Source organism: Oryzias latipes, chromosome 20, assembly GCF_002234675.1.
Source record: "Oryzias latipes chromosome 20, ASM223467v1".
Taxonomy (NCBI): Eukaryota; Metazoa; Chordata; class Actinopteri; order Beloniformes; family Adrianichthyidae; genus Oryzias; species Oryzias latipes.
The window spans coordinates 21,045,927-21,060,993 of record NC_019878.2 but is presented as its reverse complement, the minus strand read 5'-3'; the positions used below and the strand labels follow the sequence as shown (position 1 = coordinate 21,060,993).

Here is a 15,067-nt window from a genome sequence, read left to right as displayed (position 1 = left end):
ACCTTCGGGACAGCGCCAAGGATTTTCAAAAAATCTAGCGGCGCCATGAAATCTTGAAGATTCTGCCTAAGCCTCCCCAGTGGGAGTTGTATTTGTGACCGTAGCCTTAGGAGGCAATAGGTCAAAATCCCTAAATTTCCCTAAAAAAATAATTAATAAAAAAAAAAAAGGGGGGGTTTATACAAAAATACACCCTGCTATCCGAAGATACATAACCCCTTATTGTACCAGTAAACCTGTCCAACACAAAAGGCCTTCTGCTGTCATTGGTTTGCTCAGTTGTTGGACAGGACAAGTAAAAAGAAAAATGCAAAAAAATCCTAAATTTGTAGCTGGTAAAGGCGATTTTTTTCTCTCTCTCTTAAATACAAGATTGCAGCGTTTTCCCGAGGTCAAAGGTTAACAAAAACTTGGTTGTGGTTGCAGTGAAACTTTGTGAAGGTCGTTCGAACCAGAGTCTTCATTTCCCATATTTTGCGAAAGTGTGAGAATTGCCCAAATTCACATCTTGCTAACTTGACGTAATGTTCAAAGAACTGGAGTCTGCAGTAAATATGACTGTGTTAAATTAGTTTTATATGTATTGCCTCACATCTCAACCCAAAAGATAAATTAAGGCAATAAAATCCACTGCTTTCCTCTTCTCTGACCCAAACCGTCAGTGCATGGATTATTGTTTACATTCACAGAAATGCAACGTATAGATTTTTGGGGCTGACAGCGGGTTGTAATTTTTGCAGGGAAAGAATAAAGTACGTCGGGTGAAGACGATCTACGACTGCCAGGCCGACAACGATGACGAGCTAACATTTGTGGAAGGAGAGGTGATCATAGTCACGGGAGAGGAGGATCAGGAGTGGTGGGTGAGTGTCGCCCTATTTTAGATCGGACGTCCCGCACTCTACTCTGAAGAGCAGAACCCGCTGGACTGACTTGAACTGTCCCTCCCCCCTGCAGATCGGGCACATCGAAGGCCATCCGGACAGAAAGGGGGTCTTCCCCATGTCTTTTGTGCACATCCTGAGTGACTGACGGCGCCACAGACTTGCACTACGTCTCTCCAAGAATCGGGAGATCTTGTAAATCCCTATCGTAGAATCACACCCCTTGTCGAACGACAAGCGTCTTGAAGAAAAAAAGAAGCAAAACTCGTCTAAGACGTGGATGAAGACATCCATGCTGTACAAAGAATGTGTGTATTTTTCCTCTACCAGTATTATCTTAACCGCATAGCATGGCTGAGACCAAGCCACTCTCAAAAATCCTAGCACTTAACTAAAAAGTCTATGTTTATGGTGTCCCTGTGTATATATGTATGTAAATATATTTGTGTGAGTGTACATACATGTTTGATTGTACAAAACATGTACCACTGCTCTCTGCCCGTCACATTTAAGCGTCAGGTCGGATTCTACCTGCACTCGTTTTCCCGGCCCTCCAGTCGACGACAGCTTATAGTTCTGGAGAAAGGAAATGTGAAACGTCATTATCTGTGTCTTGCATCCCTTTTAGTGGACTGAAGAGGCAGCAGTCTCCCCACTGATGAAGAATTTCCGTTCAGCGTTCCCCCTGTTCTTGCTTGCTTTGTGTGTATTATGGTTGTTTTACCGTATAGAAACCTGCTGCTACTGTGTGGTGGAATATCAAAGCCCGTGGTTCACTATAGGTCACTAATTTCCCCGTTGCACTGTTCACTGTGTGCGCCTCGTGTGTGAGCTCATCTCCACGGTCCTGACCCTTCCTGTGCATGGTGGAACGACGACTGGAATCGAGTGAAGTGCTGCGTTCGAACACGCTCACCTCAGGGTTTGAAGAGCCACTATTAAGCAGGACTTCAAACACATCCTGCTCTTTTAGCCACTATCAAGTATGGGAAACTCCAGAGGACAGCCGAGCAATAACTTGATTTTCTGATGTGTGACAAGCTTCACTTCTTCACGGTTCAGTGTCTTGTCAACCTTGAGCTTGAATTTTTTTTTTTTTTTTAATCATTCCATGTTACTGGATTCATGAAGGTTTACCTGTGAACCATCTCCTAGATGAAGGGCAGAGAACTGACCCGTTTTCACCTGGTCTTCACAGACTTGCAGTCCTTCCCATGTTAAGGAACAAACCCATCAGATCATTAAAGTGCTGTACTTAAACGAGTGAGTCTTCTCTTGGAAAAGCTGACATTTTTAACTCAAGCTTAAACTCTAGTTAAGGTTCAGATTTAACAGATGTATTAGTTCCTTTATGGTCAATAAGGATTTTAAAACATGGTTTTTAGTTGCACATTTTGTAAAAAGATTTAAATACTTCCAGTCTTTAAAGGAAGGTCAACTTTAAAGAGCATCAAATTCCTTTTTCAAGTGAAACTCAAGTTAAAAAAAAAAAAGTCTGGGTTCTAGTCTTAAAGATCCAAGATCTAATCCAAGTTTAAAATTGTCAGGATTGATTTTCAGAGGCACATTTTATAGCATTTGTGGCATTTACACAATTCTTAGGCCATCCTTAAGGTTTTTAATACAGGAACTAAAAGTAAATTTTAAGAGCCTCAAGTTCCTTTTTGTCTACAGGAATCCAAACTTAATTTAACATTTCCCAATTTAGATCTAAAAAGGAAAAGATCAAGTTTAAAATTATACAATCCATCTTTCAATTTTTAGCCAACTGTTCCTTTGTTCAGGGGATAGATTTAATATATTTTACCAGAGTATCTTCAAAGTGGGCAAAGTTGTAGCATTTACAGAATACTTCCAGGTTAAGTAACTCCTTTTACTTATAACTTTGGAAGCGAGATACTTTCTTAGAGAGCCTCAAGTTCGTTTAATTTTAGAGAAGGTCAAATTCAAGATAATCATTGAAGAGTAAAGTCAAAATTATTTCAATAAGATTTATTTAAGTCCATCATCCATGAGCACCCCCCCCCCAATCATCCATTTAAGCAGAAGTCCTTCTCCAAACCAGTTTTTATTTGTTTAAATTAACAGAAATATACCAGCTGCATCTTTTCTGGTCAAATTATACATTTTAAACAAACTGAAATTCACTGGAAAATAAAAAGCTTTTTCGCAGCATACATTTACAGAGCACTTATTTACAAACTTGAAGCTTTTGAGCTTTAGACCCCTGGTCTTTCTCCACCGACTTGATGACTCCTACAGCAACTGTCTGCTTCAGATCTCTTGCCGCAAAGCGGCCTGTAGACAAAAAGCAAACATGAACCCCAGGAATAATAAAACTCACGATGGTGCGTCTTGTACTCTACCTAAAGGAGGGTATGTGAAGAAGCTCTCCACACACATGGGCTTCACGGGAACCAGTTTGACAGTGGCAGCATCTCCAGACACCAGGGTTTGTGGCTGCTCCTCCAGCTTCTTGCCGGTGCGCCGGTCCAGCTTCTCCTTCAGCTCGGTGAAGCGGCATGTGACATGTGTCGTGTGGCAGTCAAGGACAGGAGAGTATCCCGCCTTGATCTTCCCAGGATGGTTCAGGATAATCACCTTCAAGAGTAACAGTGTTAGTTTGGTGCCAGCATGAGCTGAACACCCCCTCCCCCATTGCCCAGAGATCACCTGTGCTTCAAAGCTGCGGACATCTGAAGGTGGATCCTGTTGGGCGTTGCCGGCCACGTCCCCACGGCGCAGGTTCTTGACTGACACGTTTTTGATGTTGAACCCGACGTTGTGCCCCGGCAGAGCCGTCTGCAGGCCCTGGTGGTGCATCTCAATTGACTTGACCTCTGCGGTGAGCTTAGCTGGAGAGAACACCAAGGTCATGCCGGGTTTGAGGACGCCTGTTTCAATCTTCCCCACTGGCACAGTCCCAACTCCTGAAGGGGAGAACTCATTAGTTTCTGCTGCCCCTACACAACTAGAGACAAGCTTTGGAAAAAAAAAAAAAAAAACATCTTTAGGCAACAGGACTGGTTTTTACCTCCAATTTTGTAGACGTCTTGCAGAGGTAGCCGTAGAGGTTTGTTGATTGTTCGCACCGGAGGCTGAATAGAGTCCAGAACTTCAAGAAGAGTCTTCCCAGTTGAAGGCCCTTCCCTCCGCCTGATTTTCCAGCCTTGGTACCAGGGCATCTGCACAGCCATGTTTTTAGATACCACTCTACAACACAGCGTTAAAGTCTAAAAACCTCCTGACCTTCTGGGTTACGCTGATCATGTTCTCCCCAGTCCATCCAGAAACTGGAACGAAGGGCACGGCATTCGTGTCGTAGCCGATCTTCCTCAGGAAGCCGCTCACGCCGCGCATCACTTCCTCATAGCGTTTCTGGCTGTAAGGGGGCTCGGTCAGATCCATCTTGTTCACGCAGACGATGATTTGCTTAACCCCCAGCGTGTAGGCCAGCAGGGCGTGCTCTCTGGTCTGACCGCTCCTGGAAACGCCGGCTTCATACTCCCCTTTGGCTGCCGAGACCATCAGGAGGGCCACATCTGCCTGAAACGGAACCCCATTAGAGATTTCACATTAAAGTACAAAAGAATAATAAGACAAGCATATACCTGCGACGTCCCAGTTATCATGTTCTTGATGAAGTCCCTGTGCCCTGGAGCATCAATTATAGTCATGGTGTACTTTTGAGTGTTAAATTTCAAAAGTGAGATATCAATGGTGATCCCTCGCTCCCTCTCAGCTTTGAGCTTATCCAGCACCCAGGCAAACTTGAAGGAACTCTTTCCCAACTGTAAAAAACATAGAAACCTTGTAAAAGCAGGTCACACGCTCAGAAATCGACCAGCTGCTCACATTAGTACTCCTGGCTTACCTGAGCTGCAGCCTTCTCAAATTTCTCCAGCTTTCTGGGATCAATGCCTCCACACTTGTAGACCAGGTGTCCAGTGGTGGTGGATTTACCGCTGTCAACGTGACCGATGACGACCACGTTGACGTGAACCTTCTCCTTCGCCATGGTTGTAGGTGAATGTGAGCCACTGACGTCTTACCAACTGAAGCTTTCCAAAATGTGCTTTCAAATGGTCAGGTAAGGGAGCTGGGATCTCCTTTAAAGGCTGTGGATAAGTGAAGACAGGTGTGCTGCTTGATGAGACTTGATTAGTTTGGGTCTGACGCTCATCAGAAACCAAGACAGTAAAAAAATGAAATCGCAAAGAAGAGGAATGTTCATGTAGTGAATGAAGGCAGATGAAAAAGAAAAGGTTGAGCTTGATGTTTGATCAGTGAGCAGCACTTGCTCTACTGTGGATCTCTAATGATCTCAGGTTACGAACAGGTGTTTCGTGGAAACGCTGGAGCCTTTGAACATGAGCTGATGGGTAGATTTTCTGTGCTCATCAAACACTGATCAGACAAAATGAAAACGGTCATACATCTGAAAAGAGCCACCTTTTGAGGTATGTCATCGTGAAAATGTCTCTATTTGTCCCCCCTTTAATTAACCCCTACTAAGTTAATATAATTATTTAACAAAAAGCAGCACAGTTTTGTCTCAAATGTCAACATTTTATGAAATATTTCAGTTATTTTGAAAAACCCAAACTATTTTGACTTTACGGTTCAAAAAAACATAAAAATGTTAAAAAATTAATAGAATTTCCCATTTTAAAGTTCTTTTTAAATTATCTTTTAAATTTCTGCATCAGAGGTGACTTAAATTCACATAAAAACATAACAATTTTGAAATATGTGTATTTTATGACAAAAATAAAATAAACTTTTTAGTTCCATATTATTATATGTATTAAATATTTGACTTTTCATGATAAGTTGTACTGAAAAATCACCAACTGAACAGGTTTTTCACATTAATACATCTTTTGTTGCCATAACTTTCTCTGACAATTAATGTATATAATTAAACAAATATTTGTTTAAACCAATTTTTTTTCTTAAACAGGAATTTAATGAATAGAAATTGCACATTTTAAAAATATGTAACAAAAAATGCAGATAAATTGTTCTCAGAAGTGCTTTTTCTAGTAGGTTTTACGTCGCAATATTTATTTGCTGACATTTTTTTTTTCTACAATTCGTTTTACTTTTCAAACATTCTCTTATTAAATGATAATTTCGGATTCGGATATTAAATGTATTGTTCCTGCATGATATATTCTAATGTTTTGAAAAAGATAAACTTAATATACTGAAAATTCATCTAGATATGATGAAAAATCCCAGCTTTGGTATCAGGGTCCTAACATAGTAAATAAATCCTGACCACAGCAATGGGAAGATTATTTTAGAGCACACTTCAGCAGGAATCTGATAGAGGTGACCGTTGGAGGACTGCGGATGAGCCGGCTGGGAAGGGCGGGTCTTTTCCGTTAGATCTGAAGGTGTGAGAGGTTGAGCCGCCCCTCCCCGCGCTCTGTGGATGAACAAACCAAGTTGTCCTCCCGGCCACCGTGACGCTAGATAAGTAACCCGGAAACGGCAGCACGTCGCTTTTCTTCTCCGTGGAGTCCGTGCCGCTGCTTTCAGCGTGGTGTCCAGACCACAGTTTCTCAACGAGTATCAAGGTAAAACATATAAATAAATTATTATTCATTTCAAATTACGACTTTTTCCTTGGGCCCTTTCCCGGCTTCTCGTCGCCGTTATTCACTCGCCGGCTCTTCAAAGATTTCATTTTGATACTAGGGATATTTTCCTCCCCGGAGGGGACAAAAACGAGTCAAAAGGCGTTCGGGTAAAAGTAAATTAATGTAAACGTTTAGGTGTAGTGGAACTTGTTGTCGCGCGTGGGGACCATTAACTTCCCGTTCTTCGGAGCGGCTACACTGCTAGCATAACGTTTTTTGTATTTTGGCCGAAGGCGCGAGCCCACTTGACCGTCTCCTCGCGGCTCGCCCCGCGGCCGCGTTTGCCCTCATTTCGTGCCATCACGGGGTCAAACTTGTCCGTGTTGAATTAGCAGCAAATGATGCTTCATCAGAGGAAACGCACACACAGTGACAGCTGGGGTGTGTGTGGGGCTGCTGTGCCTTTGATGGTTTGTACTTTGATCGCTGCCACGATTTGACTGTAATCCTTCACAATAGTGGTCCTGTAATAAAGGGCTTTAAGGAACTTTATTATGAAGGGACGGAAGTTTATTTTCTCGGTAGTTGGGGGTGAAGGAAAATAAACTTCCGCCCTATCATAATAAAGTGTGTGTGTATATATAAATATATATATATATTTTTTCCTTTTAACCCTGGAGAACCCAAGAACGAATTTTTTCTGGGTTTTCAAAGTTAATTTTAAAATTATTATTAGTTTATTTTGAAATAGAAGAATAATTACATTAATAAAAAAATGTAAAAAACATATTTAGAATTTATCACTGTGGGTTTTCCAGGGAGAAATTGCAAAATAGGTCAAAGTACATCAAATTCTCCATTTAGGTTGTTTAGATGACTTTAAAATCATAAAAAATATTGAGGTCTGATATTTTTTATATGCATTTTAGATATTCAACAATCAAAAAAATGTATTTAAGAGGCTGAAGTGTTAAACTTTAATTATTTTGCATGTCCCCTAGATTGTTTTTCTATGTAGGGTCATTTAGTACAAATCTTTGGCTTCGCTTTTTTGCAAACATGGTAATTCTTTTTTTTTTTTTGAATATCTTTGAAGCTAAAAAATAAATGGATGAAAAGTAAATGTGGGAAAATATTTAATACTGATATAAATTTAACCAGGAAACCAAGTGTTTCAGTAACTTCATTTGACTATCCTGTCGAAGAAAGTTAAAACTTAAATCGGATAATGATCATTTGTTCATAGTATGCATGTAAACAGGCTTTATGACTTGTAATACATCAGTCTATTCATTTGGAAATATGCCTTTTTTGTTCATTTTAGTCAAATATGGACCGGTAAATGCAGCTCCTATTTACAGCTACTTCTTTGCCACAGAACCATTAAAAGAAAAAGTTGATGTTGTTTTGCAAAAAAAAGGCTGAAGGTGGAAGTGAAACACCCAGACAAACTTGCACACCACATGTTGTGTAATTAGTCTGTAAAAGCTCTCATTGTCTTCCCTGAGGAGAAAAAGAAGTTTCTCAAGGTCCTCGAAGTGCCTTTAAAGATTTAAAAGTTTTTAAAGCTTTTACTCCTATTTCATCCTTTTCAGACATGTCTAAAAGTTTCTGGATGCTCAGTTTTGGTTTAATTTTCTTTTAATGTTTGCAGCAGAGAGAGCAATAAAGAGGGGCTTCTGCGGCTGACCATATGTGGTACCGCTAACCTGGGTTTGCTGTGAGATATTGTACTTATTTTAGAAATGCAGACTTGTATTTTGGAAAACTTAACTGCTAAAATTGAAGAAAACATGAATCATTTGTTTTTTTTTTTGTTTTTTTTTTACTTGTCCTGTCCAACAGCTGGGCAGCTGGGCATCATTTGGTTTTTCTTGTTTTATTTTCGATATATTTTTAGAAAGGTCTCATATTAGGTGTTCTCTGTTTTGATTGGGAAACACGTCAGCTCCAGGCTGGTGTTTCAGTCAAACGAGGTCAAACTTGTTCTGCCATCATGAACTTGTCTGTTTTGGGTGTTTTTATGTCAAACCTGAAAACAAAAAAGAGAAATGTGCTGTTGTTGTGTTTTTCAAAAAGTGAATTTCGATTCCTCCTCACAGCAAAACTCCGCTTAAATGAAGGAACTTGGCGGCGAAATTCTTCTTAAATCTGAGTTCAGGTGCATGCACAGACACGCAGGTACATTCAGGCATGACCCCTTCTTAGAAAGTAAAAATGAATTTGACAAACTCACTCCACACACTCTGTACAAATAGCCTTTTTTTGTATGGACTGCCACAATGGGGTGGAATTTTCCACTTTCTGCCTCCAACTAATGTGACGTGCAGCTCAGACCTAATGGTAAAGCTCACGTTAGGATGAGTGTCGACACTTTAATTATTGATCGTCTTCTCAACTGAGTGCTGTTGTGCTTTAAAAATGTCCTGAATCGTGATCCAGGGGTAGAAGTTCTTATATAGTCTGCAGAGTGTTCTCAGGGATCTCTCCTTTGAGCATTATGTGGCTTGGCTGTCTTCTTCAGGTTCCTCTCCGTTCTCTGTAGATGGTTGTGGACCGGCCCGATTCCTCTGCTTCATTCCCATTCAAATGCTTATTTATTTATTTATTTTGTTGTGTACTTTCCACAGTGGAAACGTCACTGAACTGCCTATTAATTCTGTTGCTAAAACGTTTTAGTCTAAAGCTCCATGTTTTTGAGCAAATGGACGCATTAACATGACTTGTTTAATAGAAGCTTAGTGTTGGATCTCTACAAAAATGAAAATTTATGCATATGTTTGCAGATCTTTTCCCTTTGCAGATGCCGTTTGTTCTACTAAAGTAAACTGAGCGTTTGCGGGTTTTGCTGACTTTGTCTCTGCAGAAAGAAGCTGCATTGATCGCTTTGAGTCCTAGTGCAGTTTATGCAGTTCCTCTCTGTTCTGCTCAGCAATATATCCGTTTGATTCCCCCTATATGATGTGGCTTTTATTTATATTTTCATAAACCTCACTATTTGTTTCTCCGTATGGACAAAAATCCGGTTTCAAATCTGTACATTGACTGCAGGAATGAGATGATGGCCTTGGCGGAGGTTGTCTGTCTCTTCAGAACAGGCAGTTTCCCTCCTTCCATTGCTTCTGCATGTCCGCTCTTGTTCATTGGCAGATCAGAGGTGATTTGATGACATACTTGAGTCACTCCATGGAGAAAAGTTCTCGCCCCCCCTTGTTTTATTCACCCCTGAGCTGTTAAAGAAAACAAAGCCTGCATCGGGAAAGTGTAAAAAAATAGAAACCACTCCTACAAAAATTATGTTTTTTAACATTATGGCATTTTTCTGATGTTTGAGGACATTTATAAAGAAAATTCCGAGTATTTCTTTATTCAGATTGTTGTAAATCAGGAGCAGATGAAATTATGCTGTTTTAGGAAAACGCATTTTATAAGAAGATACGCTGGGTGGGCCACAAGCTTCCTGCTCAGCTCCATTCTGATGCATCAACTAGATCCATGAATGTCTACGTTTTCCGCGTCCAAGCTGGCATCATGCTCAAGAGTGTACAGCTGGACAGCTCCAAAAATTGAGGAGTTCAAATTATGATCGAAATGGGACTTTTAATGAAATTAACATGAATTTATTATTTGGGATGATCATTTAGCACAATCACAATAAAAACCGCTGTTGTCGTGTTGTTGAAAAGTTCAAATGCATCATCAATAAATTGATATTGAAGTTTGATCATTACTTTTATAATCGTTACATTGAACTGTGCTGCCTGAGAGTCACACAGCAAATCAGCTTGTGGGCTAAAACTAATCTGATTCCAAAATCTTACTACTTATTTTAAATGTAGTTATTTAAAATAATTACATTTTAATGTACATTTTAATGTGACTATTTTACTGATTGTGTTCATTGGGATTAATCCCAAAGATACATTTTGAATATAGTTTCTGTTTGTACAGCAATTAATCTGAATTCATGTGTGTGTTTAGTGCATGTGAATCCCTGGCATGATGAAGACAAGAGACTTTCTGCTTTTTATTTTTATTTTTTTTAGGAAAGTGTGGATGAGCTGCTGCAAAGACTTCGTGTTACGATTTATTTTTCTTACATTTTCAATGTCGATGAACAAAAACGAGTCTTGCACGGAGGCACTACTGTTTAATGACTTGCGGACGAACTATTGAGCAGAAAGATGTTTGTTTTTTAACCACAGTTAGGAAATCTATTGTGATGGTTTGTGTTTTTAACCTTTGATGGCTGTTGGGTAAAGAATCTGGATGCCAGTCTCGGATTCGGCTTGCTGGTTCACTTCCGTGCTGTGACGGTGGCTTCTCCAAATCTCTGAGCGTGGTCAAACAGAGAACGTCTGAAGATCTTCCCTCATGTTTGCAGAAACGCTAAACAAACAACTAAAGGTTGTTTTTTTTTAAAAAGTTCAGAAAAAAAAACTTTTTTTTTTCTTTTAGTTCTTCAAAGATTTAGTATAATGCAAAGTCTTTGGTTTTTCCAAATAAAATACTTCTACTTAAGGCGACTTGGTGATGATTGTACTCTGGTGTGTTGAAGCGTGTTCCTCATGTGGCCGCCCACATGTCGTTGGGCACACGGAGCCGGAGTGTTACTGCAGATGGTAAATCAGCATGCTCTGAATTCAGTTTTTGTGCAGACTGCTGCTGTGCTGCCCCCGCACCAAACCTCTATCCACGCATGCCGATAAAACTGAGATAACACGTATGTGAGGAGGACCAGGCTTCAGTCCAGACCTTTTAGTGATTTAAAGCTAGAATATTCTTAATATATGTTTAATCATATTTACATGATGAGCAATGGGCAGAGATGAGGCATTCAGGACCACCACTTTGTGCCCCTTTTCAGTCGACTGCAACTGAAACCCGTCAACCCTCGGACAGGTTGGGCTCCTCAAAGTCGCACTTGACTTCCTGTTGGGTGTAAATGAGACGCCTGGCGAGCTTCAACTTTCAGTTCTCCTCCATCTCAGTCCAGTCCAGCGCCAGCCCCACGAGGACGGGGTTTTTGGTAGAACGAGGATTGTTTCCTCCCCTCAGGAAACCTTAACGGCAACTGTCTAGTAGAAGACTTTTCCTTCAGGAGCTTTTGTCCATCGTACTGAGATGTGGTGGTTTGCATGGAGCTTCAAGTCGCTCAACGCTAAGCTTTGCCGCTGTTTATGCTGAGGCTACACTCTTAACAGACATGTTTGGAGACTTGCTGCTTGTTCTACTCATCACCAAATGTATCCTGGTGGTAAAGTAATTGCGTCTTCTTCCTTAAAATAAGGAAGAATTTCTCCTTGAAGCTAACTTAAATGTCTTCAGGAAGCGTCTTATTGCTCCAGCTTCAAGGTATGAAGCTCCTCTTGGTCCTCTGGTCACTCCTACTATAGGGTATAAGTCACTACTTGTGGTGTCTCTCAGCTGAGGTTATGGCTATTCCATCACGAGATCTACCAGGTTCAATGGAAAATGTTCAGGGAACTGGATTTAGGAATTGTAGATTTGGACACCCAAATTGGTGAGCGTCCTACAAAGTGGACTACGTAGAAAATGGTGAGAACCTTCTGCCTGCCATTCAGAACTAATGTAAAGCATTTCTTAGAGGTTAATCTTATTATTGATATTATTGATTACATTTTATTGTGATAGAGGTTTCTGTGCAAATATTCCACCGTCTTTATACTTTTTCTTCTTGAATTTGCATCAAACATCTTTAGTTTTGTTGGTAAAGAGATGCAGAAGATAAAAACATGTTTGATATCTTAAAGAAAAGAGATTTTCTTTAGAGAGACCTTTAACCTTTCTGTCCGTCATGTTTAAATGACGGACTTCCGTACCAGAGTGTGGTGGCGGTAGTTGGCTGGCGGAGTGTGACGGCGTTGAGCGTGGCAGTGGAGAACAAGGCCTTAACAAGTCTTTTGTGGACGCGTTCTACCTGAACAGCTCCAGCTGATCTGTGGGAGCCCCCCCCCCACCGAGGTTCCACTGCGCTCTGTGGGTTTCAGTAACTCCGTTCAAAGTCCCACCACAGACTCGTGCATAATACAGAGTGAAGGTCGTCACGGCAACCTCCAGTTTTTCTGCGTTCAAACCAAACTAAAGAGAAACGTGTTGAAGGATTTGCTGATGAAATCAGGTCAGTTTGTTATTCCAGCACAACCAGAGGAGATATCAGTCAGTCTGACATGTTGTGGTGAAATGTAGTTCAGCTAATAATAATAATAATAATATTTTTTTTTAATTCATCCTGTAACTCAGCTAATCCCAGATCCAAAATGATCTCTTTGCAAAATGTTTTCCCTGCAGCCCAAAATCTCACAAAATAATCAAAATCCGAGGACGAATGCAGTGTTTGGAATATCCACATTTTCAGGGCATGAAGATTATTTATGTAGTAGATTAAACCAGAATCTGAAAATATTCCTTAATGGCCCTGTTTATCCTCCCTTGCTCCACATGACCCCCCCCTCCCCCTGCAGTCAGATTTAACATGCTTTGCTGTTTATGCAACAGGACCCCCCCCCCCCCCCCCCCCCTGGCTCATCATCCCAGCTGGTTTAATAAAAGCCAGGAAACCAGGATGTTGAATACATATAACAAATGTAAGGAAGTATCATTTAATCTTTAAGGATCTCTTTTTACCCGTTTTTTGTTTAAACAAACACTATTATACAAATAAATAATGTGTTTATATTGTATCATCTTTCCTATGATTGACATGTACAAAGAAAATTGAGTTAAAAATTGCATTTGAGTATTTCTTTATTCAAATTGTTGTTGTGAATCCAGAGCAGACCTTAGATGTGACATAAAAAATCTGCAGGGCGGGCCTGCTCCACTCCATTCTGATGCATCCTCCTACACACAAATAGATCCGTGTACGTCGTTGTTTTCCTCATCTGAGCTGGAATCGGGATCTAAACTGTACGTCTGGATAGCTTTGATACTGACCCCCATATTTGTTGCGTTGCAAAAGTTAGTTTGAGGATGCGAGTGGCTGTAAGCTAGCGGGAGAGCATGTAAACAGAAAGCTCTCAGCAATGGGAAGGGGAAGGTGGTGTGGTAGCTTTTCCTAGAAAATTTTCATTTTTTTTTTAATTCTCAGTGGTGACTGCAATGCCAGACTTCGGCAACAATGGCAGACATAGTGTCTCTCTGACACATAGAGCTTAATTGCAGCTTAAACGAGTGAGCACACGTGAGTAATGGTGAATGGTGTCATGCGGAAGTTTCTTGCAGGTTTGCTGCAGTGAATCACAAAAAGCTGGACCGCTTTTGCTTTAATAACCAGCATCTGGATTTTTACTGCAGCAGAAGACATGCTAAGCACTCCCTGTGGAGTGACTGCAGTAGCAGTTGGCCCTGCAACAAAGCGACTAACTGTCCAGCGTGAACCCCGCCTTTTCCCTACAGCAGCTGGGATAGGCTCCAGCAACCCAGTTACTCCAAGAGGGATTTAGCAGGTTTAGAAATAGAATTAATGGATGTAGTATTTGCCTTAAGTCCGATCCTCTTTTAATCTAAAGCGTTCCCAGGGATCTTTTAATTATGATGATACAGTTTTAATCCAAAATTAAAAAAAAACTGTAGTTTTCCATTACAAGAGTCGTGTCGTACGTCACAAATGAACATTTTTTTTTCAAATGGCATCGGTTTTTATTTCACAATGATTTGAAGAAATACTTAAAGATGCTAATTTAAGCTTAATTTGATGCAAATACATCCTCCGTTATCAGAAAAAAAATCAGTCGAATGGAGCTATAAAATCCAGGACCTAACTGAAAATGGAAAACTTTAAAATGAAAAAAGGAAAACAAGATCAAGCCATAGTTTAATAAACACCTTAAAGACAAAATTATTATTTTCATCAAGAAGAAAGAAGGTTAAAACCCCAGACTCATCAGAAGTTGGTAATGTTTTACATTATCAGCAACACCTGGACTGACTGTGAACATGATGGACACTTTTTGAGGAAATATGTAAATGTGTGTGGAGAGAACATCAGTCAGTCTGTTAGCTTCTGATTAGAACCTCAGAATTTGAAAACGCATTTGCTTACAGGAATACAAACCCATGAGACAAAACTGTTCTTTGTGCTGCCACTTTTCAAAATAAAATTCGTTTTTTGTTTGTTTTTTACAGTGCAACTTTAAAGTGTGCTCATAATTTCCTTTTAGGGAGCTGAACCTGCAGCGTATCACCTGTGTCCTTCCATCTCTATTGATAACGTGCTCGTTGACTCATTTTCCATGTCAGAAGGACGTATCTCATTCCTGCACCTCGACCTCTTGCTTTGTTGTCAGCTTCCTCCTTTCAGTTCTTTCTTCAGGTCATTTAAGCTAACCTGGGCTGTCTCCGCTTCTGCGGTCTCGGGAGTTTCAGCGGCTAAAAGCACGAACCACATTCATGCATGACCTGCTGCTGCCTCTGCTCAGGATTTGCATGCAGGCTGGCAAAGGGGAAAGCGGCGTTGGTAGTCTACGGAGCTCGTACCCTCAGAAATTCCTACTTTTGTTCATGTTTTTAGTTCTTTCAGTGGAAATCCAAACATCTCTGCTGCTTTATGTTTTTGCAGGAGGAAGCAGGGAG

The 15,067-nt window shown here is 40.6% G+C and overlaps 3 protein-coding genes across 8 annotated transcripts in view; 2 read left to right on the top strand and 1 right to left on the bottom strand.

The window, feature by feature from the left end:
• The window catches only part of asap1 (ArfGAP with SH3 domain, ankyrin repeat and PH domain 1), a 74,425-nt gene extending 72,276 nt beyond the window's left edge, over nucleotides 1-2,149 (top strand). For all 5 annotated transcript variants that reach the window (XM_023950200.1, XM_023950203.1, XM_023950202.1 and 2 more), the window contains 2 exons: nucleotides 741-863; nucleotides 958-2,149. In XM_023950200.1, the coding sequence (XP_023805968.1) occupies nucleotides 741-863; nucleotides 958-1,032 (198 nt within the window). In that variant the 3' untranslated portion in view covers nucleotides 1,033-2,149. The remainder of the gene's footprint in view (nucleotides 1-740; nucleotides 864-957) is intronic.
• A 789-nt stretch (nucleotides 2,150-2,938) lies between these two features.
• LOC100049338 (42Sp50) lies at nucleotides 2,939-4,951 on the bottom strand. The gene is made up of 7 exons (NM_001104752.1): nucleotides 4,759-4,951; nucleotides 4,496-4,675; nucleotides 4,134-4,430; nucleotides 3,919-4,069; nucleotides 3,558-3,814; nucleotides 3,251-3,485; nucleotides 2,939-3,182 (listed from the first exon to the last, which is right to left on the bottom strand). The coding sequence occupies exons 1-7, from the start codon at nucleotides 4,900-4,902 to the stop codon at nucleotides 3,076-3,078; spliced, it is 1,371 nt and encodes a 456-aa protein (NP_001098222.1). The 5' UTR covers nucleotides 4,903-4,951; the 3' UTR covers nucleotides 2,939-3,075.
• Nucleotides 4,952-5,192: 241 nt separating this feature from the next.
• Nucleotides 5,193-15,067, top strand: part of LOC101167518 (protein FAM49B) — a 29,592-nt gene continuing 19,717 nt past the window's right edge. The window contains exon 1 of one of the 2 annotated variants that reach the window (XM_023950205.1): nucleotides 5,193-5,344. The gene's annotated coding sequence lies outside the window, so the exon portion shown is untranslated. Of the gene's footprint in view, nucleotides 5,345-6,342; nucleotides 6,470-15,067 lie in introns of those variants that run through there. The other variant, XM_023950204.1, reaches the window with a different exon arrangement.

Coding starts and splice junctions, on each gene's coding strand:
- LOC100049338 (NM_001104752.1), bottom strand. CDS start 4,902: ATGGCGAAGGAGAAGGTTCACGTCAACGTGGTCGTCATCGGTCACGTT. Junction 4,676..4,758: donor TTGAGAAGGCTGCAGCTCAG/GTAAGCCAGGAG, acceptor TGTTTTTTACAG/TTGGGAAAGAGTTCCTTCAA. Junction 3,183..3,250: donor CTTCACATACCCTCCTTTAG/GTAGAGTACAAG, acceptor TTTTGTCTACAG/GCCGCTTTGCGGCAAGAGAT.